A 27,930-nucleotide genomic window follows, 5' to 3' on the forward strand; every position below is an offset into this window, starting at 1 on the left:
ACGAGGGTTTATGCATTGACGCCGGGAGACTCTGAGGCTACTGGAGATTTCATTACTAGTATTCTTACTGTTTTACCATATAAAATTGTTGTTTTATTTGACACAGGTGCCACCCATTCTTTTGTGTCATCGAGATATGCTAAATTAGCTGAGGTTGAGGCACAAATGTTAGATGTTGAATTTTCAGTAGTCATGCCAACTGGATCAATAATAAGGTGTAGAAGGATATTTAAAAATTTTTTGGTGGGCATTTAGGAGAAACTACTACCAGCCGATCTTGTGGTGTTAGATATGCAAGGGTTCAATGCGATATTAGGTATGGACTGGCTGGCAGCTAACTACGCCAGCGTAGATTGCCATCGAAAGGAAGTGATTTTCAAATCCCTAGGTGAGCAAGAATTCAGATTCGTGGGTTCACGTGTGTGTGCCTCACCACAGTTAGTGTCAACTATTCAAGCGAGGAGACTGCTTCAGGGTGGTTGCCAAGGGTATGTAGCCTACATAAAGAGTTGCAAAGGAAGAATTGAAACAAGTTGATATTCCAATGGTCAGAAAACTTTTAGATGTTTTTCCAAAGGAATTACCTGACTTGCCACCAGACCGAGAGATTGAATTTACCGTAGATCTACTACTAGGGTTGGCACCAATATCTAAAGCACCCTACAGAATGGCTCCAGCTAAACTGAAAGAATTGAAAGACCAGTTGTAGGAGTTGATGGATAAAAGGTTTATTAGGCCTAGTGTGTCGCCTTGGGGAGCACCACTCTTGTTCATAAAGAAGAAAGATGGGACTATGAGGATGTGAATTGATTATAGAGAAATAAACAAATTGACAGTTAAGAATAAATATTCTTTTCCCAGAATTGATGGTTTATTTGATAAACTCTAGGGGACCCAGGTATACTCCAAGATTGATCTTCGGTCAGGATTTCACCAGGTGAAAGTTAAAGCAGAGGATGTTTTGAAGACAACTTTCTGAACCAAGTATAGGCACTACGAGTTTTTGGTAATGTCGTTCGGATTAACTAATGCACCGACAGTGTTTATCGATTTAATGAATCGGGTGTTCCATTAGTATTTGGACTAGTTTTTTGTGGTATTTATTGATGATATAATGGTCTACTCAAAAATTTTTGAGGAATATGAGGATCATTTGAGGCTGGTCTTGCAGGTGTTAAGGGAGAGGAAGTTATACGCTAAATTCAAGAAATATAAGTTTTGGTTGAGGCAGGTTATTTTCCTCGGACATGTGATCTTCGGGGATGGCATATTAGTTGATCTGAGTAAAATAGAAGCAGTGGTGAGTTGGGTGAGACTAGCGAATGTTCAGGAGGTCAGAAGTTTCCTAGGCCTGGCAGGATACTACTGGCGTTTTGTGGATAGCTTCTCCAAGTTATCAGGTCCACTGACACGACTCATGAGGAAAAATGTGAGATTTGAATGGACCGATGATTGTTAGCAAAGCTTCTAGGAGTTAAAGCAGCGGTTGGTCACTACACCTGTACTATCTATTCCATTGGGAGAGGATGATTTTGTGATATATAGTGACGCGTCCCAAAAGGCTCTCGGGTGCATGTTGATGCAACATGAGAGGGTTATTGCCTACGCTTCTCAGCATCTTAAAGAATATGAAAAGAACAACCAGTACATGATTTAAAGCTAGCTGTAGTGGTGTATGCTCTAAAGATCTAGAGGCACTACCTTTATGGGGGGAGATGTGAAATCTTCACCGATCATAAAAGTTTAAAGTATTTCTTTACCCAAAAAGAATTGAATATGAGGCAAAGAAGCTGGCTAGAGCTCACTAAGAATTATGATTACACCATTAGCTACCACTCAGGAAAAGCAAATGTGGTGGCTGATGCACTGAGCCGGAAAGCAGTAGGAGCAGCGATGTTAGTAGTGGAGATTCAGCGTCAGATCAGATGGACTTGGAGAGGCTCGGGGTAAAGCTAGTAGAGGATGGTCACTACACATTTATTACCAACCTGGTCTTACAGCCTACCTTGCAAGAAATAATTAAAGCTGCCCAAAGGAAAGACGCAGAGTTGGTAGAATTGATAGAGAAGGTGTAGGATGGATAGGGGAAGGAGTTCATTATATCAAATGATGGATCTCTGAGATTCCATACCAGATTGTGCATATCTACAGATGAGGAGATTAGGAGAGTTATCTTAGAAGAGGCGCACAGATCACTTTATTCAGTGCATCCTGGCAGTATTAAGATGTATCGAGACCTTTGAGAGTCATTCTTGTGGAGCGACATGAAGAGGGAGATAGTTGAATTCGTGGAGTAATGTTTGACATGCCAGCAGGTTAGGGCTAAGCACCAGAGGCCAGTAGGACAGTTGGAGCCACTCCACATCCCTGAGTGGAAGTGGGATCATATATCCATGGACTTTGTTACGGGGTTACCGCCGGCGTTGCATAGACATAATGCTATTTGGGTGGTTGTGGACAAGCTGATGAAGACTGCCCACTTCCTACCTATTAAAGTTAGCTACCCTATAAACAGACTGACAGAGATATATATTTAGGAGATAGTTTGACCCCATGAAGTGCCAGTATTTATAGTTTTAGACCAAGACCCACGTTTTACATCACGATTTTGGAGGAGCTTATAGGAGGCTTTGGGGTCTCTTTTATCATTCAGCCCAACTTTTCATCCTCTAACTAATGAGCAGACAGAGAGAACAATCCAGATACTTGAGGATATGGTATGAGCATGTGTGCTAGATTTCAGGGGTAGTTGGACCCAGTATATGTCGCTGGTTGAGTTCGCGTATAATAACAGCTATTAGGTTAGCATTGGGATGACACCTTACGAGACATTATATGGTAGGAGGTGCCGTTCTCCATTATACTAGGACAAAATGGGTGAGAAGCGAGTTCTGGGACCAAAATGAGTGCAGTAGGCGTACGATAAAGTCCGACTTATTAAGGAAAAAATCAGTGTAGCTCAGAGTCAACAGAAAAGTTACACAAATACTCGTCGTCGGAATTTGGAGTCTGATATGGGGAATCTGGTGTTTTTGAAAGTAGCACCACTGAGAGGAGCTATGCGATTTAGGAAGAAGGGTAAGGTAAGCCCTAGGTTTATTAGCCTATTTGAGATACTAGAGAGAGTGGGCCTGATCGCCTATATGCTAGCTTTACCACCAGCTTTATCTAGAATACATGACGTATTCCATGTTTCCATGTTGAAAAAATACATCTTAGATCCTTCCTACGTGATAATTATGAGGAAATAGAGCTCAGAGATACATTAGCATATGAGGAGACGCCAGTACAAATTTTAGATAGAAAGGAACAAAAGTTGCGCACTAAAAGAATTCCACTAATAAAAGTCTTGTGGATAAATCATGTGATAAAGGAGGCCTCGTGGGAGCTAGAGGAGGAGATACGACAGAAGTACCCATATATGTTTGGTGGGGATGTAAAAACCCCAAAAGAAAAAAAAAAAACAGAGATATAAAAAAAATTAGTGGATTGATTTCCAAAAAAAATAAAAATAAAAATAAATAAAATAAATAAAAAAATAAAAAAAATAAAATAATAATAATAAAATAATTAAAAAATAAAATAAATAAATAATTTTTAATTAATTAACTAATTAATTCATTGGATTTAAAAGAAAAAGAAAAAGAAAAAGAAAAAAAATTAATTAAAATTTATTTTTATTTTTATTAATAAAATATATTATTATATTAATTAAATATATTATTATTATTATTATTATTATTATTATCATTCCTGAAGCTAGAAGCTTCAGGAATTTGGCAGCAGGCCCCCCCCCTTCTTCCTTTCTTCTTCTTCTTTATCTTCTTTTCTTTTCTTTTCTTTTTCTTTCACTTTTCCTGCGCGGCCTCTGCACACACTCTCTCTCTCCTCACGTTCTCTCTCCCTCTCTCCTCGATTTCGTGACGAATTTTCGCCCGATCGAAAATCCGAAGATACCACTGGACTCCATTCGCTGCTGCCGTCATTTCTACCGGAGCGGATCGTTGGTAGGAGCGGCGTAGACATATTCCCTGGGGTAAGCCATTTTCTCCTTTTTCTTTAATTTCTTGCAAAATATAAGCCCAATTGACGAACGGACACCACCACGAGAATCTAGAAATGATTCTCTACAAGTCTAGTGGGACGGAATTCTCGTGGGGGTGTCGGGCCAAAACCCCAAATTTGGAGTGCGGGGGTTATTAAGGGGCTTATTTTTAATTAATTAGCATTAATTTAGAAATGCTAAAATATTGAGCATTTTGGGTTGAAGTAGGATTTCTGGAATTTAGGGTCCGGGTGAGCGCCGCGGGTGTAATTTTGGGACCCGCAGGAAAAATTTAGAAAAATTAAGTGGGGTATTAAATAATAGTTTAAATATTAAGTTGAGGTATATGGAGTCTAGGGAAGGCTAGATGGGTATTATTTTGGAGAAATAGATTAATTAATTTAGGGAAAATGTAAATTGCAAGAGTTGAATTTCGGACGCCAAGGGCGTAGAATTTGGGATTCTAGGGAGACTCTCAGTAAGTCAGGTAAGGGGAATAAATTATAGCAGTGTTTTTAGAATTATTATTTGAATGAATATATGAAATTGAGCATATGATATTTTGTCTGAAAATTATTATGATATAAATATCAGATAAATTGTGTGGCATTTGAGTAATTGTAAATTGTGATATTTTGGAGTATAAAATATAATAATGTGTAATTTCTGAGAAAATATTGAAATGAGAATTACTGATCTGATTAGTGAAAAATAATGTAATATGGTATTATTATATGAGTAGAAATGTTTTGCCTGGAAAATGGGATTTTGTGAATTATTGATATTGGAAAATAATGAAATGTGGTATTTATTTGTGAGTGGAAATTATTTGCATGAGAAATGAGTATTTTGGGAAAATGTGAAAAATACATGAAATATGATATATGATATTACGAGATGATGAAATGTGCACAGAAAATGATGAGAATATTTATATTCAATTGAATTGTGATATACTGGAATATAATTGATGAAATGCCAATACCGCATAATGATTGCGGGTATGTGGTGGTAAACCCTGTTGGATGGTTATGATATTTAGCACGGTACCATTGCGAGTGGTGTTAGTGCAACCACACGGACTCTTGGAGCGTGTGTCGTGACAGTCGACTGTGCCATTGTGTAGGGTTGTTGGGCCCCCTGAGTCCGGATCAGGGTATTAGGCCGGCCAGTCGTACTACAGACGCGATATGTGATATGATATTTGATCTAACCGGGTCGGCCAACCGCGGTTAGATCCAGCCTTCGGGCCGCACAACCTTGACCATGGGGGGAAGCATGGCGTGTATAGAAAGATCCTCAGGGTGGCCATGAGTTACAGACGCGATGTTGGTATTTGATACCAAGGATACTCATGAGCCGGAAAGTAAAGTGGAAATGAAAAGTGAAAGAATGATAAATTTGGCTAAAATGAGAAATGAAAGAAAGAATGGAAATTGAGAAATAAAGAATGATAAAATTGAGAAATGGAACAGTGTGAGTTAATAATATAAATAATTAAGGCGAAGTGAAACTCTCCTCCTGAGGGCTTACTGAGTAAGGTGAGTGCCCTGATGGGTATCAGATGTGGCTATACCCGGCTGCATAACGTGTTAGGGCAGAGGGAAGCTACCTGTATGGGCGGGTAATCTTCCCTATTCTCAGGAACTTCGCGTGTAAATATGTGTTGGAAATCATTGAATTTGATAAATGATTTTTAAGCTTATAAAAGCTTGTGTTGTATATCTATATGATTATGTGTATGTGAATATCAGTGTATTTTCTCAAATGAAATGGTGATTTGAAAAGTAAAGTGTATTATAATTGTACTCATTTGGCCACACATTGTAAATAATTTATTCCTTCTTACTGAGATGTGTCCACCCAATTTATCTAAATTTTTCAGGGAACAGAGACCGGCCAGGTGATAGAGTTCCGTGATAGTAGGGAGCTGAGACCCTGATACACAGGGTGAGTTTTTGGACTAGGGAAGATGTAATTCCCCTAGAGTTGAATAGTAATTTTTAGTATGGGAAGGTAGTGTGAATATTTGTATGTGTGTTGATACTTTGGGTATTGTATTCTAACTGATATGTGTATATTGTCTTCCGCTGTTAGGTTGTTTAATAAAATACTTTTTACCCGGTATCCAATGCGAGTCAGGTCGTATGAATGGTACTAGGATTGTTGACGTGGTCGATTTGTGGATGTTGTGGATTTATGTCGTGATTATTTATTTATTAAAATAAAAAAAAATTGTACGAAAATCAGGGCGTCACAGGGGATCAATAGTAGTTAGGGATAATAATTCAGATAAAATCAGTATTATTTATTTCAGTGCAGAGTAATTAAATTATGAAATGTATACTAGATTATAGGATAGGTAGTGTTTTTGGTTTTAGGAGAATTTTCTTTTGGGTGAATACTTGAAATCTCCCAGAACCCTGAATGTAACAACGGTCTTCCTCCGCCATAAGTGAGAGTAATTAATAAAATAAGTAGCAAGTTTTCCTCAGAGGATGGTGCATAGCACAAATAGTAAATTTTGAGGACGAAATTTTATAAGGAGTGGAGAATGTAGAGACTCAAAAATTGTAATAATTAAATAATAGAGGGAAGGGAAAATTTTAAAAGGCAAAGCAGGGTTCATCGATGAATGTCTTGGCTTCGTCGACAAACTCCCCTATACGGTTCGTAGGCAAGTATCAGTGTCTCGTCGACGAAGAGATACCGAGAGGGGGTAATTCAGACCTATTGGTTCGTCGACGAGCTCTTCACCTTAGTCGATGAACTTTCTTTTTCGATTCATCGACAAGGCCACGTGTCTTGTCGACGAGGCCATGTGGCCAGCCACCTATAAATATGCAAAAATCACATTTCTAGCGAGAAATTTCATCCCTTTCTGTTTCTCTCTCTAGATAACAACTACTTTGCCTTCTCTCTAAGATTTCGGCTCTATTTTTCCCCATTTCAATGATCAAAAGCTAACACTTTGATCTTGGGGAGATTCTGTACAACTTAACTAGAGTAGAATTTTGGTTTGAGAAGTTTAGACACCATCCCAAAATCAGGGTAAGTGGGTTTTTTAAGGTTTATTTGGTTAGTAGATTTTTTTGAGCCCAGTTTTTGTATTAAATATTGATATACTGGTGTTTAGGATGATTAAACTAGAGTGTTATGATTTCAAGATTTGGGCTTCCAAACACTGCAGACATGGGTTAAGGATCCCAACGAGTGTTATTTCAAGAACCCAGGTAAAATGATAAGTAGTTTATAGTTTAGAAAATGTGAGTATGATGATTATACTGGATATCAGTTGGTTGACAGGGAAATATATATATATATATATATATATATATATATATGTACAATTTCAGGATTTTTGAATTATGAACACCGTGGGCATGAGTTAGAAATTAGTAGACGAGCTTAATTTGCCAGGTAAGGGAAATATGCTATGCTAGTAATTCTTTATGATCTCCAAACGTTTTAAAAACTTACCTAGTTGCTTTAAACTACTCGTAGGAGATGCTTGAACCCTCATTTTTCATTTAAATGACTTTTTGAACCGATTACTCCTTAAAGCGGTTTTTGACAAAATGAACGTGATATATGCTGTTATATGGACTTATAATGCATTGGTATATACAGTTATGAACTATAGGAACTAAGGTTCTATTATACGATCTAAAACTATGGAAAACAAGTGCCAGTTAAATAATGAGCTTTATATGTGAAAAGGGGTAAACCGAGAGTACGTGTGCCGGTTGATACCTCAATTTGAAAGAAAGAAAGAAAGAGTGTTTGTTTTGGTCATTAATGAGATTGTGAAAATACTAAAAATGCACAGGTTATTATGTTTTCATTGTAAATTTTATATATGATAAATGAGACCACAACTTGTTACTAAAGGAGTTGAAAGATACTTCAGATTAAAGGAGTTGAAAGATACTCCAATTTCTAAAGGCGCGGTTCCATTGCTAGTAAAGTATAGTGCAACCACACATGTGAATCAGTGTGGGTATAGAGATAGTCGGCTTGTAGGAGTATTGGGACCACTGGTGAAATAATGGACTAGGTGGGGTAGTCGAACTATATAATAGATGCTTGACAGTGCCTGCACGAATAGGGTATGTCAGAGTTATCAGTGCACAACCTGTGCCACGGGGTAAATAGGCATATTATGACATTTCAAAGCTGGTTGTTGTTCTAAATATTCATATACATGATTTAAAAAAACTAAAAGGCAAGGTCGCAGGGTTGACTATCGTGTGGAGGGATCGTACAGTGTATAGGCCTGTACCCTACCCTAACCTCGGGAACTTTTGCTTGTAACAATGCTGAATTATATTTGTATATCTCCTATGGTGCAGCAATATGAATGTGGAATTGTGCAATTGTTTTAACTGAAATAAACTCATGTAATCACGTGCTGTTGTAATATCTTCCACCTTATTGAGAAGTGTCTCACCCCAATCTTATAACCTTTGCTTCAGGTCCTTTAGGGCATCGATCCTAATCTTCTAGTGAGACTTTGGAGCTTAAAATCTGATTGACAGGAGTAAGTTTTTGTACTAGTACTGGGTTGTTAGCCTGGTTAGTTTCTTTTGGGGATGTAATACAGTTTATGTTTTAAGTATGGATCCTATGTATTAAAGATAGAGTTAGAACTCTGGTATATGTCTAATAGAATCTCTATGGATGTTTATGTTTTTCCGCAACATTTGAATTACAGTTATGTATGAGATACACCCGTATGTCCCTATTTAGGGCGTGTTGTTTATGTATGTTTATCAGGTACAAGTATTCTATATGTGTGGGAGCTTAGAATCTGATTGATAGGAATAAGTTTTTGTACTAGTACTGGGTTGTTAGTCTGGTTAGTTTCTTTTGGGGATATAATATAGTTTATGTTTTAAGTATGGATCCTATGTATTAAAGATACAGTTAGAACTCTGGTATATGTCTAATAGAATCCCTATGGATGTTTATGTTTTTACGCAACATTTGAATTACAGTTATGTATGAGATACACATGTATGTCCCTGTTTAAGGCAGGTTGTTTATGTATGTTTATCAGGTACAAGTATTCTGTATATGTGGGAGCTTAGAATCTGATTGATAGGAGTAAGTTTTTGTACTAGTTAGTTTCTTTTGGGGATGTAATACACTTTATGTTTTAAGTATGGATCCTATGTATTAAAGATATAGTTAGAACTCTGGTATATGTCTAATAGATTCTCTATGGATGTTTATGTTTTTTCGCAACATTTGAATTACAGTTATGTATGAGATACAACTGTATGTCCCTATTTAGGGCGGGTTATTCATGTATGTTTATGAGGTACAAGTATTCTACATGTGTGGTAGCAATCTGGTCCGTATAAAGGGTCGGGTTGTTACAGTTGGTATCAGAGCCTTAACAAGTCGGAAGTGTGATTTGATTTATACTGTCTGGTTAAGGATATGTGCAGAACTTAGGATTTGTTAGTTTCTGTAGTCTAGAATATATTAGAGTATAAGACATGGATAAAACCTTGAGTTTTACTTATTATACTTGGAGACATGAATACATTGACAGACTTCTGTGATTTTCTGGATCTTTTGAAGGATTCAAAAAACCACGGCAATCTATTGACGGTTTAGTTTTCGAGTAGAGGGGCAGAATTTAAGTTAGAGTGGGAAGGTAGAATTGGAAACACGAGTCTATTAGTATTGTGACAGTAACCGATATATAGAGTATTAAAGTACTAAGATGAGTATTTCAATTGCTTTTCAAGATGGAATTCAGGGAAAATACTGCCAATGTTGGAGGCAGTAGCAGTGAGGGAGCTGGCCCTGAGGATGGCAGTGACTCCGGGAATATTCTGCGGGACTTCACTTAGCAACTGATGGTTGAGGTGGTTCGGCCGAATAGGGGGCATGATCGTCTTGCGGCTGAGCTGGGTTGTTTTATTGATTAGTTCGCCCGGCTGAAGCCTCCTGTTTTCATGGGAAGTGCAGACCCGATTCAAGCTGAAAATTGGATCGAGGAGATTAAGAAGATGTTGGATGTCCTGAACTACACTGAAAAGCAGAAGGTGGCCTTTGCAACTTTTAGGTTTTCATGCGAATAGAAAGATGGTGGAAGTCTGTGAGATTGCTTGAGGAGCATTGACCCATTCCAGTGACGATATCATGGGCCCATTTCAGAAAGTTGTTCTTTGGACGGTACTTCCCAGCCACGGTTAGAAATGCAAATTCATGAGTTTAGCACAGGGGCGGCTGACAGTTCAGCAGTACGCTGCCAGATTCTAGGAGCTCTCCCGATTCACTCCATTCATGATCTCTGATAAGGCGATGAAGGCATGGAAATTTCAAAGTGGTCTGAGGAAGGAGATATAGAAGCAGACGACCATCTCACAGATGCAAGACTTTGCAGCTTTGGTGGACAAAGCCATTGTTGCAGAGGAGAGTCTGCCAGAGGACCTTGTGATTCAGGCTTCGAATAAGAGGCCAACGCCTCCCAGTTCTTCCTATAATCCGAGGTAAGGAAACTGGAAGAAGAAGAACCGTAGTGGTGCTTCTCAGAATACCACGTTCACTTTTGGTTGTTCTATGTGTGGGAAGCCTCACACAAGGCAGTGTTGGAAGGCCATGGGAGCTTGTTTACGATGTTGAAAAATGGATTATCAGGCGAGGGATTGCAACTCACCGAAGTATGGTGGAGCTCCATAGCAGCCTTTCAGAGGTGGTGCGCAGGCACCACGAGGTGGATAGCGAGGGGGTAATGCCCAGGCTAGGGTGTACTCCTTGACTCCAGGGGATGCTGAAAATGCTAGAGATGTGGTAACAGGTAATATTTACATGCTTTCCAATAAAGTTGTTATACTATTCGACTCAGGGGCAATACATTCCTTTATCTCCCGAGGATTTATTAAACTGTGTGGCATTGAGACTCAATAGTTATATTATGAACTGGTGGTGACTATGCCTTTAGGGTCTATAGTCGTATGTAGTAGGGTAATTTGTGACTTTCTAGTAGAAATTCAGGAGAGAGTACTACCAGTTAGTCTTATTGTGTTTGATATGCATGGTTTAGATATCATTCTGGGTATGGGCTGGTTGTTTGCGAGTGGTGTTTAGACCTTCGGGGAAGCAGAAATTCAAATTCTTAGGGTCGTGTGTGCGCTCCACGCCATGGATCCTCTGGAATTTGTGAAAGACACGCCGGCAGGGGAATGTGAACTGGAAGAGATTCTTGTTGTGTGCGAGTTCCTAGATGCGTTTCCAGAAGACTTGCTAGGATTACCTCCAGATCGTGAGGTGGAGTTTGGGATAGAGTTGGTTCCAGGTACGGCGCCGATTTCGAAAGCCCTGTGTCGTATGGCTCCAGCTGAATTGAGAGAGTTAAAAAAATAGCTTCAAGAGCTGCTATACAAGGGGTACATTCGACTGAGTGTTTCTCCTTGGGGGGCACCTGTGCCATTTGTGAAGAATAAGGACGGATCGATGAGGATGTGCATTGACTACAGGGAACTTAACAAGGTAATGATAAAGAACAAATACCTGTTACCCAAGATTGATGATCTGTTTGACCAGCTACAAGGCATGCAGATCATCTCCAAAATCAATCTACGATCTGGGTATCACTAGCTAAAGGTGACGAGGGAGGATGTTCCAAAGACAACCTTCCGAACTTGGTACGACCATTATGAATTTATGGTTATGCCTTTCGGTTTGACTAATGCACCTGCAACATTTATGGGTCTGATGAATATGGTCTTTCACGAATACTTAGACCAGTTCATCGTGGTATTTATTGATGACATCCTAGTGTATTCTAAGAGCGCTGCAAAGCATGAAGTTCATTTGAGGCTGGTACAAATGCTTAGGGAGAAGAAGTTATTTGCTAAACTGAAGAAATACAAGTTCTGGCTGGAACATATTACATTTCTAGGGCATGTAGTGTCCAAAGAAGGAGTCTCAGTGGATCCGAGTAAGATAGAGGCAGTAGTGAACTAGGTGAGACAGAGGAATGTTCAGGAGGTCAGAAGCTTTTTGGGTCTTACAGGTTACTACAGTCAATTTGTAGAGGGGTTCTCCAGTTTATCGAGTCCTTTGACACGACTTGCGAGGAAGAACGTGAGGTATGATTGGACTTACTAGTGCGAGCTTAGTTTCTAGGAGCTGAAACAACGACTGGTTACTGCTCCAGTTCTTACCATTCCGTCTGGGGATGATGGATTTGTTATTTATAGTGACGCCTCTAAGAAAAGTCTCGATTGTGTTCTAATGTAGCAGGGAAGGGTGGTTGCTTATGCTTCTCGCCAACTTAAAGAGTACGAGAAGAACTACCCGACACATGATATGGAACTAGCTGCAGTAGTGTTTGCATTGAAAATCTAGAGGCATTACTTGTATGGTGAAAGATGTAAGATTTTTATCGATTATAAAAGTTTGAAGCACATTTTCACCCAAAAGGAGCTGAACATGAGGCAGCGTAGATGGTTAGAATTGATAAAGGAATACGATTGTATCATTAGATATCACTCGGGTAAAGCAAATATGGTAGCTGATGCTTTAAGTCGGAAGTCTATGGATGCGTCGGTCTTTGTAGTGGAAGTTCAGCACCAGATTTGTATGGACCTGAAAAGGTTGGGCTTGGAAGTAGTGGAAGAAAATCATCAAACTGTTCTTGCTAGTTTGGTGGTACAGCCGACCTTATAGGAGAGGATCCGTGCAGTGCAAAAGTAGGATCCTAAGCTTGTTGAGGTTATGGAAGGGGTCCCCAGTGGTTTAAAGCCGGATTTTAGTATCTCAGGTGATGGGATGTTGAGATTCCATAGTAGGGTATGTGTACCAGATGACGTTGAGATTAAACAGGTCATTTTGGAGGAGACACACCATTGGCTCTACACCGTACATCCTGGAAGTACAAAGATGTACCGAAACCTGAGGGAATCTTTCTGGTGGTCCAACATGAAAAGAGAGATCGCCCATTTTGTAGAGTTGTGCCTAACATGTCAGCAGGTCAAAGTAGAGCACCAAAGACCTGCAGGATCACTTTAACCACTTGACATTCCCAAGTGGAAATGGGAACACATTTCGATGAATTTTGTAACGTGGTTACCTGCGATGGTGCATAGTTAGAATGTTATATGGGTCATAGTTGATCAGCTGACAAAGACTGCACATTTCATTCTAATTAGAGTCAGCTATTCTTTGAATAGGCTGGCAGATTTGTATGTTCAAAAGATTGTACGACTCCATGGTGTCCCTGTTTCTATTGTTTCAGACTGAGATCCACATTTTACATCTCGTTTCTAAAAGAGTCTACAGGATGCCTTGGGATCGCAGCTCACATTCAGTACATCTTTTCACCCATAGACGGATGGACAATCTAAGAGGACTATTTAGACGATAAAGGACATGTTGCGGGCTTGTGTATTGGATATCGGTGATAGTTGGATACGGTATCTACCGCTTGTCGAGTTTGTGTATAACAACAGTTACTAGGCCATCATAGAGATGGCACCTTACGAGACATTGTATGGTCGTAAGTGTCGATCTCCGTTGTACTAGGATCAGGTAGGCGAGGGACAGATACTGGGTTCGAAACTAATTCAAAAGGCCTCTGCAAAGGTTGAATTGATTAGGGAAAGAATTAGGACAGCTCAGAGTCAGAAAAAGAGTTATACTAATACTCATCGACGAGAGCTGGAGTTTGAGGTAGGTGATATGGTGTTTCTAAAGACCGCTCCGATGAAAAGGGTGATGAGGTTCAGGAAGAAAGGGAAGCTAAGTCCTCGGTATATCAGGCCTTTTGAAATCTTGGAAAGGATAGGTTTAGTTGCTTATCGAGTGGCTTTACCTCTAGCACTACCTAGAGTCCATGACGCATTTCACGTCTCGGTGCTGAGGAAGTACGTGTCGGATCCTTCGCACGTGCTGAGTTACGAACCTCTAGAGATCAGTGATGCTTTATCATATGAGGAGGTACCAGTATTGATATTAGATTGGAAAGTTCAGCATTTACGGACTAGGGAAATACCACTAGTGAATGTATTATGGCGTAACCATGCAGTGAAGGAAGTTTCATGGGAGTTAGAGTCAGACATACACCAGAAGTACCCACAGTTATTTTCAGATGGTACGTAGTTATGTATAGTAGTATAGGTGGTATGATCTTCGAGAGTTTTGTGTGTGTGCATGTGTAATCTTCCAAAGCATCACACTGTAATCATAGTATTCCTCTGCCATAAGCAAGGGTAGATAACAAATTCGGGTCGGAGCTGCTTTGTGGGTGGCTACCGACTCTTCTGTAGGTCTCCGACATAAGGTAGAGTATGCTTGGCATCGGTTGGAGAATTTTGGGGATGAAATTCTTATGAGGGGAGATTGTAGTAACCCGACCCAAAATAAATAAATAAATAAATAAAGAGATATTTTGGAAGAGATATTTTGGAGAAGATAAATTGAAAGGAGATATTTATATATAAATATCTTTGAGGAGATATTTATTTTGATTACTTAAAGGCTAAGTTAGGTTTTATTTTATAAACTCTCATTCTCTCTCTCTCTCTCTCTCTCTCTCTAGAACTCGAACCAACCCTCTCTCTCTTTTTAGGATTTCGTGTTGTCCATTACCGAAATCCACGATCTGTCGTTACCATATGGATCAAGAGGAGAATTTCTATGTTTATTGTAGAACAGATCTTCGTTTGTGGAATTTCGAGATTTTCCCTAAAATAGAGGTAAGGGTCTGAATTTGGTTTCGTTTCGGTAGATCAGTAGTATAGGAAATTATATTAAAGTATTATTCTTCGGTTTTTAGGTTTTAGGGACCCCGAGTCGTTGTTTTGGATCGACTCATTCGTGTTTCGATTTCAGGTTTAAGGTAAGAGGATTTGTTTACATCAGTTTATTTTGAAAAGTAAACCGGTAAAACTGTACTCTATACTATTATATACGTTATAACTGTTCGTTTGAAAAATTCTACCAAGTAAAAGTGTCGGTTTAATTATTTTTACGATTTTGGTAAATTTAGGAATTTTTGCATATGATCTCCAAACGTTTTAAAAACTTACCTAGTTGCTTTGAACTACTAGTAGGAGATGCTTGAATCCACATTTTTCATTTAAATGACTTTTTGAACCGATTACTCCTTAAAGTAGTTTTTGACGAAATGAACGTGATATATGTTGTTAAATGGACTTATAATGCATTGGTATATACAGTTATGAACTATAGGAACTAAGGTTCCATTATACTATCTAAAACTGTGGAAAACAGGTGCCGGTTAAATATCAAGCTTTATATATGAAAAGCGGTAAACCGAGAGTACACGTGCCGGTTGATATCTCAGTTTGAAAGAAAGAAAGAATGCTTGTTTAGTTTATTAATGAGATTGTGAAAATACTGAAAATGCACAGGTTATTATGTTTTCATTGTAAATTGTATATATGATAAATGAGACCACAACTTCTGACTAAAGGAGTTGAAAGATACTTCAGATTAAAGGAGTTGAAAGATACTCCAATTTCTAAAGGTGCGGTTTCATTGCTAGTAAAGTATAGTGCAACCACACATGTGAATCGGTGTGGGTATAGAGATAGTCGGCTTGTAGGAGTATTGGGACCACTGGTGAAATAATGGACCAGGTGGGGCAGTCGAACTATAAGTTAGTAATACAATTAAATGCTCCTTTAAACCCTTGTTATTTTCTTAAATTGGTAACACAAACCTTATGTTTTCCAAGTTAACTCTCTTCATCCTCTTGATGTTCTTTAAATCAAATATTTTTGATCGTCATTTGCATTATTTTCAAAATTAGGGTTATTAATGTCAACGCCTCTTTAGTAGCAATTCAATCTCTAAGTTTCCTAAATCCAAGTTGGAGTGTTTCTTGGATGGTAATGAATTATCTAAGGACCAAAGGAATATTTAAAAAAAAAAAAACATTTCACGCATATACACTTATAAGTGTGATAGGGGTGCTAGCTATCCAGCCATCCTTAAGATGGTTTATCAATCACATTCTTTATATATAATTGTACTTTCAAACCTAAACTTTGATTTTCGTAGACTTTCATAATTTTTTTTTTATTTTTTTAAAATAAGGTTGCTACTCTGATTTTGTCTTATTTTGTGTTTTTTGCATTTGTTTGTTCTTTTTTTTCTTCCTTTTGGCTAGTTTTCTTATTTGCAATCACCATGCAAATCCTCTTCCTTGGCACCCTAGAAAAAATTTGACGTTGACTTTTAATAGGAAATATTTTAATTCCATTTAGTTCAAAAAAATAATTTTTCAAAACAAATAATTTTTTATTCTTGAACCTTTTTATTAAGATCTTCATATACACATTAGTTATTCAATAGTTTAAAATATTTTTAAAATTTATTATTAGTTTTTAATCACAAATTAAAATGAATTTATTAAGCAATGTATTTAGAGTATTCATAATTATAAGAATTATTCTATTGAAGAAAAAAATATTACTATTGGTATAAATATATGAATAAGTTTCTTATTACCTTAGAAAGAATAAATATGGAGGAATATATGTGTGTGTGTGTGTAAAGAATAAGCATATTGACAAAGAGAGAGAACCATTCACGTGTCATGTGTCTTAGGGTGGCAAAATATTTGCAAGGTTCAAAGAATCACCTTTGGCTTAATTTATGATGCAATCATGCTTATCCAGCAATAAGATTACACCAAGTCTTGTTGAGTGAGATTCAACCAAATACATAAAAAGACTCATATATCCAATTCAGTAGTAAAGTCCCATAGCATTACATGTCATATACGAGGAGATCGTTGAGGAACAATGAACCAAGTAGTAAGGGTGTTGAACTCATATTCTACAAGCATATATTGAGAGTTACTCTGATCCTCACAGCATGATCCTTGTGGTAATGAACCTACAACTAACCACCCATAAGTCGGAGTGAAGGAAAGTGATACCACATGCTACTCATGACACACATATAAAAGATCAACATCTTTTGATAGTCTAATGAATACAAGATAACATCGACCAAGAATATAACCAAGGGCAACATGAGTGCACGTCTTAACCTCTAGTTTTAATGTGTAATGTTAGCCACATTCTCCAATGAGTCATCTATATGGCTCCCAATCTCACACAAAAATCCAAAATACCCCTCCTTCGACCGTTTCTTTACATGCTTAGTAATACTTTTTTCTTTGATGGAGATAAAAAGGTGATGCTAACATCCTAGTGCAACTTCTTTGAATATGATGGTGATTGTTTAGTTAAGATAGTTGCCATAAAAAAAGAGGTCATCTAGGTAGGATGAATCACGTATCATGTAGTCACCCAAGTGACTAAGCAGAGAATCACCTAGAAGAAGCATGAGTCAAAGACTGCAAGCAAGATGCAAATAGCCTAAAGGATGGAATCACTTATCATATAGGTGACAGAGAACACAGAATTAGCAAGCTACAATGGTCATATGGGTCATCAGGTGACAATGGTTGCATATGTTATCAGTCGAAATTCACCCATCATATTTGGCGACAATGGTCACCTAAGCCATCAGACGAAGGTCACTATCATCATTAAGCAACAAGGTAGATAGGCATTAGGCAACATGTCAACTATAATGATGTTATGAAATGATTACAATTTACGATTAGGTTTTAAATGTTTTATGAACTTTCTTTATTATTAAGATTTACTATTTTGAATTTATGCTTGTAACTATAGAATTAGTGTAAGTTTGACTTCAAAAAGGTATAAATATATATAATGGTTATTGTAAGGAGATCTCTTCCTCAACTCACAAATATCACGCAATAATCTGACGCTAAATAGGTCCAAGTGTCTTTTATCTCTCTCTTATCTATTTTTTTTTCTCTCTCACTTTTTTCTTTGCTTATTCTCTTCCCTTTCTATCTATCCCTACCTCTTCTAATCTTAATGTTTATACCTCCCTCTTTTCTCCCTCTTTCTACGATTTTTACAATTTCTACAATTCTTACTGCCACTATCCTTGTACCTTTGATGAGAGTTAACATAATGAGTCCATTCACAATCAATCCACCATTTCCTTATCTAAATCTACACCATCACTTAAAAGGTACGTAATTATTTATTAAACCAAAGCTTATCATCAACTATTCTAACTTATATTATCTTATGTCTCTTTAGTTGGGTGAACATTTAACAATTAAATACAATAAAATTCATTGAATCTTAGATAGACTTATTCACCTAAAATTTAAAGAAGGTTTCGAATTTTAAGATATGAAAGCCTTTTAACCCTAACCCCATTGACAAATAAGGAGAATGACTTAAAGATATTAAAAAAGTCATTATGTGCATGCCAAGTTAGCCAAAGTTTTGAAAGGTTATTCATGTTCTTACTTATTTTGTAAAAAGAAATGTCACCCTTCATTTTTGAAAAATTTTATTTATCATAAGAAAATCATCATAAAAAATTGTCGTAAGTGATGTGAAATCCCATTTTAATTTGTTTTTTTTTAAAGTTAACTAATCTTACTTAATGGAATTTACATCACTTGTGTAGTAGGTTTTCTAGTAGTAAAACTCTACTTTGAGAGACCCCTATAAAAACTTTTCCAATCACATAATTTCCTTTTTTTTTTTTTGGGAATTTAGAAATTTGGGTTGATTATAAGGTTAGAGGATGTCATTATAATTATTGTAATGATATTAAAAGCATTAGAGGATGCCATTATAATTATTGTAGGGGTCTCAACCAAAGGAGAAACCGACCTGATTATGGGGCCCACCAATTGAGCTACCTTGTTGAGCCCAAAATTGACTCGCTTATAGGGCCCACCAACCAAGTTGTCGTTAGCTAAAATTGAACTTCTTGTAGGGTCCAAAAACCAAGCTATGGCTCTTAGCTCTTAGCTGCTTGTGGGGTTCCCTAATTGAGCAGCCTCTATTAGTTCGAAACCAAGCTGCCCACGGAGCCCACCAACTAAGTTGGCCAAATTTGGGCCTAATCTCATCATCCAATATACTAGTCACTCTTAATTGCCTAAGGGAACCCACATATTCACTAGGGAAATGTTTAACTACTCGCTCTTAAAAAGATACCCATGTTTCCACAATAAAAAGGGCTAGAATTGACCATGTCCAAGAGAGACAGAGAGGTTCACGTCTTTGAGATAGTTATGGAAAAGGAGGTCGAGCAATAGAAGAAAAGTAAGTTTGCTGAACTGATAAATTCATTCTCTCCAATCTCTCATTCTTTCTCTTTTCCACATTTCGATTTGAGAATAATTTACTTAACCATCAAATAGATCCCCCAAAGGCTACCGGGAACCTCCCAAGAGTCCACTATTAATATTGCAGATCATAAAAGAGAAGAATTCTTCACCAACTCTCGACTTAATCAACCTCTAAAGTGGCAATCTATTTTCAAGTATAAGATATGACATTCTTCTTTGCGAAATCCTTAATTTTTTTAATTGAAAATTATTATATATACAAAATTCTTACTTTTAATTCATAGTTATTGATACAATGTTTATGCAAATTATTGCTCATTATGGGTTCATGACAATAATAAGCAGTACATGTTGAGTGAGAAACATGAATTTGAGTTTGTCTACTTTTTTTAGTTGACATATAAGTATCATTGTGCATATGTTTGTGAGTTTTATTTTTAGATTTTTAAATTTTTAAATTTAATAAAATTAATATAAATATTATCTTTTCTTTTGAAGCATCAACTTGTATCATTCAATAGATATTAAAAAAGAAAAAAAAAAAAAGAAAAAAAAAACTCAACCCATAAGATGAGTTTTCAATACATTATCTTTCCACAATATCAACATTAAACGACAAATCTCAGTAAATTTCAGGAATGCGTTAAACGAGAGATTGCGCTATTTTTATTTCTCGATTTGGTGTCTTTAAAATGGATTTGAAAGACTTATCTAATTTCGAGTTTCAAGTTGTCAAAAAGAAAATTCTCTCGTGCTTAGTAGGGGACAAAAATATTTTGATTAAGCACGTGTCGGGTAAGTGTAGCGAGTTAATTTACCTCGTACAGCACGCGAGTAGGGCAAGGAGAGCCAAAGGACGTAGATGGTGTTTCGAAGAAAACAGACAAAACGCGAAGTGCTGCTCAGCCAAATTTTCTTCCACTCGTATTGAAACGATTTCCTTATTCTCATTTTCACACCTCTCTCTCTCTCTCTCTCTCTCTCTCTTCTGCGAAACATCGGAGAGAGGAAAGTGTTTCTGGGCTCCTTTCTTTGAAGCTCTGTATTTGTTCCACTGACTGGTTTTGCAGTATATTTGATCTGCAGCTCGCCATAAGAGGCCACAGAGCTCCTCTTCAGCTCTTAATTGGGTTCTGAAGCCACCACATATCAACGAGGCTGACTGCAAATTTGTATAAGAAGGTGAGTTTTCTGTTCTTCTGTCTTTCATACTGGCTTCTTCTTGTGTTTGGTTGCCGAGAAGGGAACCCATATGAACAGGGGAAAACATTTGGTCATTTTTTTCAGTTTTTGTTTGAAGTTGCTTTTTGGGTTTTTAGGAAAAAAAAAATAGAGGAGAAAAACATTACCAGATTTGACTAGGCAAATAGTTTGGATCGAGTCGGCTTGGTAAGATGGGGACTTTTGTTTGTTGGGTTTCTAACGATGAAAAGAGTTAAGACTTTTCTTTCCCTGCCTTTTCTTGTCAACCAAACAAAGCAACTATCATCTTTTTTTTTTTTTCTTTCCTTAGCAGATTTAAAACGGGCTTTGTAGACTTTAAATGTCCTTTAGAGCTCTGCTCGGTTACTGAGAGAAGGAGGTTTGTATTTGGTATGATTCTAACTTTTGCGAGATTCCAATTTTTTTTTCTTGTTATTCACAGGAAAGGGAGGAAACTTGTAAATTTTCAAATTAAGGGATTTTTTTTTTGAAAGGTTTGATCTATTCATCCCCTTTTCTTTTTTATAGTTTTATCATATTGTGACTCAGATATCTTTTTTGTGGTGAGAAACCATAAAGTTCTCACTTTAACTGTGAATTAGCATTTGCAGTTCGGTTATTATCTTCTATAGGGGGAAAAAATCATTCTCACTTTTGCTGGAAAGTGTAGAGCATCTGCTCTTTTTTTTTTTCATGTGGATATTCTTCTGCACGGCAGTTTGGCTTACGCTTCTAAAATTTTTTTGCCTTTTTTGGATCTTTAACACAACAGTTTGCCTTATCTTCTTGACAAGATGGAGATCTTCTTTTGATCTTCAAAGGATCTGTAATAGAATTATAGAAATTGAAAAACATAAAGACAATTAAAAAGAAAGAAACTAATTTTCCTGACTCTGCTTGTGTTCTCTCTCTCTGGCCTCATATTGTGCTGCATGTGTGATTAACTTTTTAATTTTGCAATATGACACTCTAAATCTTGGGTTTCACTTGATTTTTGAAGTTTCCCTTAAAACTTATTTCGTTGATGAGAATGCACATCTACTCCACAGATTTGAAGTTGAATCTGAATTTTCTTGTAGTTGGACAGTGCACCATTAAAGTTATGACTAAATTTGTGAGATTTGTATGATATAGCTTCTTGTTGAAATTGGTCAAAGATGTTGTACTTGCTCATCCTTCTAGATATGCTGGTTAGAGTAATTGATTGATAGAACTTTCTATGATTCTCTGACAAACATATATTACTGATGAAAGTTTAGTGGGGCCATTGGATATGCAACATCCGCAAATGACTCTCCTCATATATAACATTGAAGAGGTAGCTATGATGTGCTGCATGTGCTTTTCTAGGTGCCTGTCAACATAGGGCATGGATCTGACATAAATTCTTCTTACGGCTTATGTATAATTTGTTTGATCTGATCTTTAATCTCAAGAATCTAGATAATGATTCGTTTCTCTTATTTATTCCTTTCATATATTGTCTTGCAGCATAGAAATACCAGACAATTTGTTTGTCAATTTTTCAGTTGCATGGATGTCATATGTTTGCTTCTCTTTCATTTCTCTCCCTTAATATAAGTTGTATTTGTTGAGTGATCATTGAAGAACTATTTTTGGTTCATTTCAGGCATAACTTTTCTTCTATCACTTCCTGCAAGTAGGTGATACAATTTCCTTTTGCCAATTCAACAAGAAATCCCATGAGCAATCTAAAGCTAGGGGTGGAGGTTGTGAGTGCCCACAACCTTATGCCCAAAGATGGGCAGGGCTCATCCAGTGCTTTTGTGGAGCTTGAATTTGACCGTCAGAGAGTCCGTACGTCTACCAAGGAAAAGGATCTCAACCCTGTTTGGAATGAAAGGTTCTATTTCATTGTCTCTGATCCAAACAACCTATCTAACCTTTCTCTTGATGCTTGTGTTTACCATAATATAAAAAATGCTCAATCTCAGTCTTTCCTTGGGAAGGTTCGCCTCACTGCAACATCATTTGTTCCCCACCCTGATGCTGTGGTTCTGCACTTCCCTTTAGAAAAACGAGGCATCTTCTCACATGTTAAGGGAGAGCTAGGTTTGAAAGTTTTTGTCACTGATGACCCCTCCATAAAAGCCTCAAACCCACTTCCGGCAATGGAATCCTCTCCTCACACAGAACCACGCTCAAACCAGGTGGAAGCACCCATCCTACAGTTTTCAAAGTCAGTCTGGAATCTGTTCTCTAATGATAAGGCCGAGTCAAGACACACATTTCGTCATCTTCCAAAACCTAGTCCTCAGAAGCAGCAGCATCATTCTTCTAACGTGGAAACAGAACCGGTGCAACCAGTGAGATATGTGGCTGACGAGATGAGGTCTGAACTGCAGCCTCCAAAAATGGTCCACATGTACTCAGGTTCATCATTGCAGCCTGTTGACTATGCACTTAAAGAGACAAGCCCTTTCCTTGGAGGGGGGCAAATTGTTGGTGGCCGAGTTATACGTGCAGACAGGCCTGCCAGCACGTATGATCTTGTCGAACAAATGCAGTACCTCTTTGTACGAGTTGTGAGAGCCAGTGACCTCCCTTCAAAAGATGCTACAGGGAGCCTTGATCCATATGTTGAAGTAAGACTTGGGAACTACAAAGGAATTACGAGGCACTTTGAGAAGAAGCAAAACCCTGAGTGGAATGAGGTGTTTGCCTTCGCAAGAGACAGGATACAGTCATCTGTGCTGGAAGTTGTGGTTAAGGACAAGAATATGGTAAAAGATGATTTTGTTGGGATTGTTCGGTTTGATCTCAATGAGGTTCCTACACGGGTACCACCAGATAGTCCACTGGCTCCAGAATGGTATCGCCTTGAAGACAAGAAGGGGAAAAAAAAGAAAGGGGAACTAATTCTTGCTGTCTGGATTGGCACACAAGCTGATGAGGCATTCCCTGATGCTTGGCATTCAGATGCAGTCAGTCCTGTTGATGGCTTTGTCGCTGCCTCTGCACACATCCGTTCGAAAGTTTACCATTCTCCAAGATTATGGTATGTCCGTGTTAATGTTATTGAGGCCCAAGACTTGGTTATAGCCGATAAGAATCGCTTCCCTGATGTGTATGTTAGAGCACAGATTGGTAGCCAGATTTTAAAAACAAAACCAGTTCAAGCTCGGACTCTGCACCCACTCTGGAATCAGGATTTGATGTTCGTTGCTGCTGAACCCTTTGAGGAGCATCTGGTTCTTTCAGTTGAAGATCGTGTGGGTCCTAACAAAGATGAGACCATTGGGAAGGTTATTATACCATTGAATTCTGTTGAGAAACGTGCCAATGATAAACTTGTACACAGCCGTTGGTTCAACCTTGAAAGTCCATCTGCAATTGATATGGATCAGATAAAAACGGACAAGTTTTCCAGTAGACTCCATCTTCGAGTCTGTCTAGATGGAGGGTATCATGTACTCGATGAATCCACACACTACAGTAGTGATCTTCGCCCTACAGTGAAGCAGCTCTGGAAGCCATCAATAGGCATTTTGGAACTGGGTATTTTAAATGCTGATGGCCTTCACCCTATGAAAACAAGGGATGGAAAGGGTACAGCAGACACATATTGTGTAGCCAAGTATGGTCACAAATGGGTTCGTACCCGAACCATAATTAATAGCCTGGGCCCTAAATACAACGAGCAATACACTTGGGAAGTTTATGATCCTGCTACAGTTCTTACTGTAGGTGTGTTCGAAAGTAGTGAAATTGGTGAAAAGGATTCAAATGGCAACAGAGACAAGAAAATAGGGAAAGTTCGGATTCGAATCTCTTCTCTCGAAACTGGCCGTGTTTATACGCACTCGTACCCATTGCTAGTCCTTCATCCATCAGGTGTCAAGAAGATGGGTGAGTTGCATCTTGCAATCCGGTTTTCTTGCACATCCATGGCAAATATGATGTTCATATATTCGCAACCCCTTTTGCCAAAAATGCACTACATAAGGCCGTTACCAGTAACGCAGCAGGAGATGTTGCGCCACCAGGCTGTCAATATAGTGGCTGCCCGACTTAGCCGGGCAGAACCCCCTTTGAAGAAGGAGGTTGTTGAATACATGTCTGATGTGGACTCTCATCTTTGGAGCATGAGGCGCAGCAAGGCAAACTTCTTCCGCATAATCTCTCTTCTTTCAGGATTATTTTCTGTAGGGAAATGGTTTGGGGAAGTTTGCATGTGGAAGAATCCTGTCACCACGGTGTTAGTGCATGTCCTTTTTTCGATGCTCATCTGTTTTCCAGAACTGATTCTGCCAACAGTGTTTCTGTACATGTTTCTAATAGGGGTTTGGAATTTTCGCTATCGACCAAGGTACCCACCTCACATGAACACAGTCATATCCTATGCTGACAGAGTTCACCCTGATGAGCTGGACGAGGAGTTCGACACATTCCCAACCCGGCAGAACCCAGAGCTGGTTCGGATGAGGTATGATCGGTTGAGGAGTGTGGCAGGAAGGATTCAGACTGTGGTGGGTGATGTCGCTACCCAAGGGGAGCGAGTTCAGGCACTGCTAAGCTGGCGTGACCCACGCGCCACTGTCATTTTTGTGACATTCTGTCTTGTGGCTGCAATTTTCTTGTATGTCACACCTTTCCAGGGGCTGGCCTTTTTGAGTGGGTTTTACGTAATGAGGCATCCCCGGTTTCGCCATAGGATGCCATCAGCACCAATCAATTTCTTCCGCCGTCTTCCAGCCAGGACTGATAGTATGTTGTAAATATGGTTGTTGGTTTAGGATGGTAAAGCTTCTGCTTCTTTGTGTCATATGCTAGTTTTAGTATTTTATTTGCTGCTGGGTGTATTTCTTTTGGTGAATTTTGTATTCTTGTGTGAACACATGATGTATCATGCCCATAGTTGTGATCTATTGATTTATGAAATTGGTGTTCAGTAGCCAGAGGAGACAAAATTCAGAATATGAATATTGTGTCATTTGAAAAGGAAGAAAACAAGATGGATGTTAGTTTGAAATATCTCTGGGTGACATCCAATTATTGGTGGTATGGACCAAACCAATCATGCCCCATCTTCTTCAGTTTAAGACCAGCATATTGTTGAAGGTCAAGATAAACTCTTGAAAAATTCCTAGGCTCATAAGAGTGGCCTTAAAATTTTTCTGCCCCACCCCTTCATTTCTGCTTCTGAAGTTCCATTTAATTTCCAGAGGCACTCCTGGAATGTGCTATACTTGTTAAATTCAACGCATGAGGAAATTGTATTAGGGTTTGTGAGAGACCTTAAAGTGTAACTCAGACCCATGAGGACAACCCATTATGGAGGAGAAACTCCATTAATTGTGAAGGCACAACCTTCGCATTATGTCAGTACAAGAAATTTAGCTATGGGGACGTTTATTTAGCTACATGGCAATTTTGCCCCAAAAGGTTGTTATTGGGGATGAAAAGTCTATGCTATTGAGGTGTGGGGTCTTTCCATGGATCCCAATCTTTGAAGCTATAGGGCGTATCAACTACACCCGCTCCAATAATTTTAACACTCTATTAGTTGGTCTTTTCCAGTTTAAGCCCAGGATAGTTGGTCTACACCAGCTTCACTATCGATACCGGGATGGCATAGCTTTTTTAGATGATTGAGTAAACTAAGATGGCGTGGTTGAGTTTGTGAATTATAGGGAAGGAAGGAAGGAAGCACTACTCGTATTTCATTGGGATATCTGAGTTGGCAACTGTATAAGGAAAAAGGCTTTTAGGTCTCGCGTTGTAGTGACCCGAAATCATGTGAGTTCCTATAAATAATTTTACAGTGGAAGTAAATATAACCTCAAATACATTTATTATCAGCTTACTAATAACTTTATTACAACAATATCTCCAATATCAAAATTCATCCATAAAATTTCTAAAATACAAAAACATATCCTATTTATTCTAAATAGCTCTATCTATCCTAGCCATGCTTTCGTTGCGCTACTCTAATGTGCTCCTCAATGTATCTGTAATGTATGATAATAATTGGGGTGAGACAACGCTCAAAATGTAAAAGCTTGATTATTATCAGTGTGTGATTAAGATGAATTTTACAGTATAAAAATTCATTTAATAATTTAACTGTTAAAAATCAATTTAAACCACTGTAATTCATTCATAAATTATTTTCATTTAAATAACCGTATGCATATATATATACTTTCCTTTATACTTTTCCTTCATATCATCATTTATTCCTACTAAATGAGACTCTGTTTACATATATAAATATGTGTATACTTTTCTTTACTGTAAAACATCATGTAGGCCCTCTAAATATGATCATGTATATATATATATATGCACACTTTTCTTTCAAATCATTATTTAGTTTTAATCAATGATCCTAGTCACATAAATATATAAATATGTATAAAAAAACTCATTTTGGTCTGTGAGTGTCATGTTTACCCCCATGACTGAGTTATGCAGTCCGAAAACTGAATTTAGCTGGTTAGCCGTCCAAATAAAATCAAACATCATCATTAATAATAAGTGTGATTTTCCTTATTAAGTCATGATTTGACCTAGGTGTGTACTCTGGAGAAATTTACTATCATACACCAGCACTTATACAACAATGTGGTTGCACTCATAACTATAAGTTGCGGTACCGATCATCGTAATTGTCTAGCCATTAGGATTCTTAAAACATACAATTACAATTTATGCAATAAAAATAGTATCATCATTATAAAACAAGTAATAACTATAACATCTTAAAAATTTAATCCTTACCCATTTATGCAATAAAATAAGCCTATACCACACGATTTGCATATTAATAATTATTATAATGCTACATATTACCTGCGAAAATTTATAATATTTCTTAACAAAATATATACTCAGGTATATTTAAAAAAAAAAACAGGTATGATCAAATCTACGTTGTAGAGACCCGAAGAATTATTTAAATAATAAAAGAAAGGAGAGAAAAGAATTTTTCAAAAGAGATTTCAGTAAGGTCTCGTCGACAAATGAAGAAGTGCTCGTTGACGAGTAGGGCTCTTCGGCTCGTCGACGGGAACTCGTGCCTCGTCGACGAGAAATCACTGAGAGGACCGTTTCCAGAACCTGAAACTTGTCGACAAGGAGAAGGTGTTCGTCGACGAGGCCACGTGGACAACACTCTATATATAGCCCAAAACAGATTTCAAGCGAAGAAATTTTATTTTATTAGTTTTTTTCTCTCTCTACAATGTTTCTCTCACTTCTCTCTAGGTTTTCGGCTCGGTTTCTCCCCAGTTTGACGATCAGAAGCTGCCACAGTGATCCTGGGGAGATTCTCCACAACATAACTAGAGCAAAATGTTGATTTGAGAAGTTTGGGAACCATCCCAAAATCAAGGTAAGTAGATTATTTGGGTATTGTTAGTATTAGCAAGTTTATTTGAGCCTAAATTTTGTATTATATGAGGATATACTGGAATTTTGTGAAGTAAAATTAGGGTATTATATTTTCAGACATAGGGTGTTTTGG

General features: G+C 37.8%; 1 protein-coding gene across 5 annotated transcripts; it reads left to right on the forward strand.

The window, feature by feature from the left end:
• Nucleotides 1–20,131: 20,131 nt before the first annotated feature.
• LOC131165462 (FT-interacting protein 7-like) lies at nucleotides 20,132–25,378 on the forward strand. Of its 5 annotated transcripts, none has more exons than XM_058123305.1 (3): nucleotides 20,132–20,417; nucleotides 20,881–20,932; nucleotides 22,069–25,378. In XM_058123305.1, the coding sequence occupies exon 3, from the start codon at nucleotides 22,142–22,144 to the stop codon at nucleotides 25,175–25,177; it is 3,036 nt and encodes a 1,011-aa protein (XP_057979288.1). In that variant the 5' UTR covers nucleotides 20,132–20,417; nucleotides 20,881–20,932; nucleotides 22,069–22,141; the 3' UTR covers nucleotides 25,178–25,378. The 5 variants fall into 5 exon arrangements, with proteins under 5 accessions (XP_057979288.1, XP_057979287.1, XP_057979289.1 ...); XM_058123306.1 differs by lacking the exon at nucleotides 20,881–20,932 and adding an exon at nucleotides 20,752–20,828 and having other exon boundaries at nucleotides 20,140–20,417; XM_058123308.1 differs by lacking the exon at nucleotides 20,881–20,932 and adding an exon at nucleotides 20,752–20,817 and having other exon boundaries at nucleotides 20,156–20,417.
• The last annotated feature ends 2,552 nt before the right edge of the window (nucleotides 25,379–27,930 follow it).

This window comes from Malania oleifera, chromosome 10, assembly GCF_029873635.1.
Source record: "Malania oleifera isolate guangnan ecotype guangnan chromosome 10, ASM2987363v1, whole genome shotgun sequence".
In the NCBI taxonomy this organism is placed as follows: domain Eukaryota; kingdom Viridiplantae; phylum Streptophyta; class Magnoliopsida; order Santalales; family Ximeniaceae; genus Malania; species Malania oleifera.

Bases quoted from the DNA above. Each gene is read 5' to 3' on its own strand.
- LOC131165462 (XM_058123305.1), top strand. From the start codon at position 22,142: ATGAGCAATCTAAAGCTAGGGGTGGAGGTTGTGAGTGCCCACAACCTT.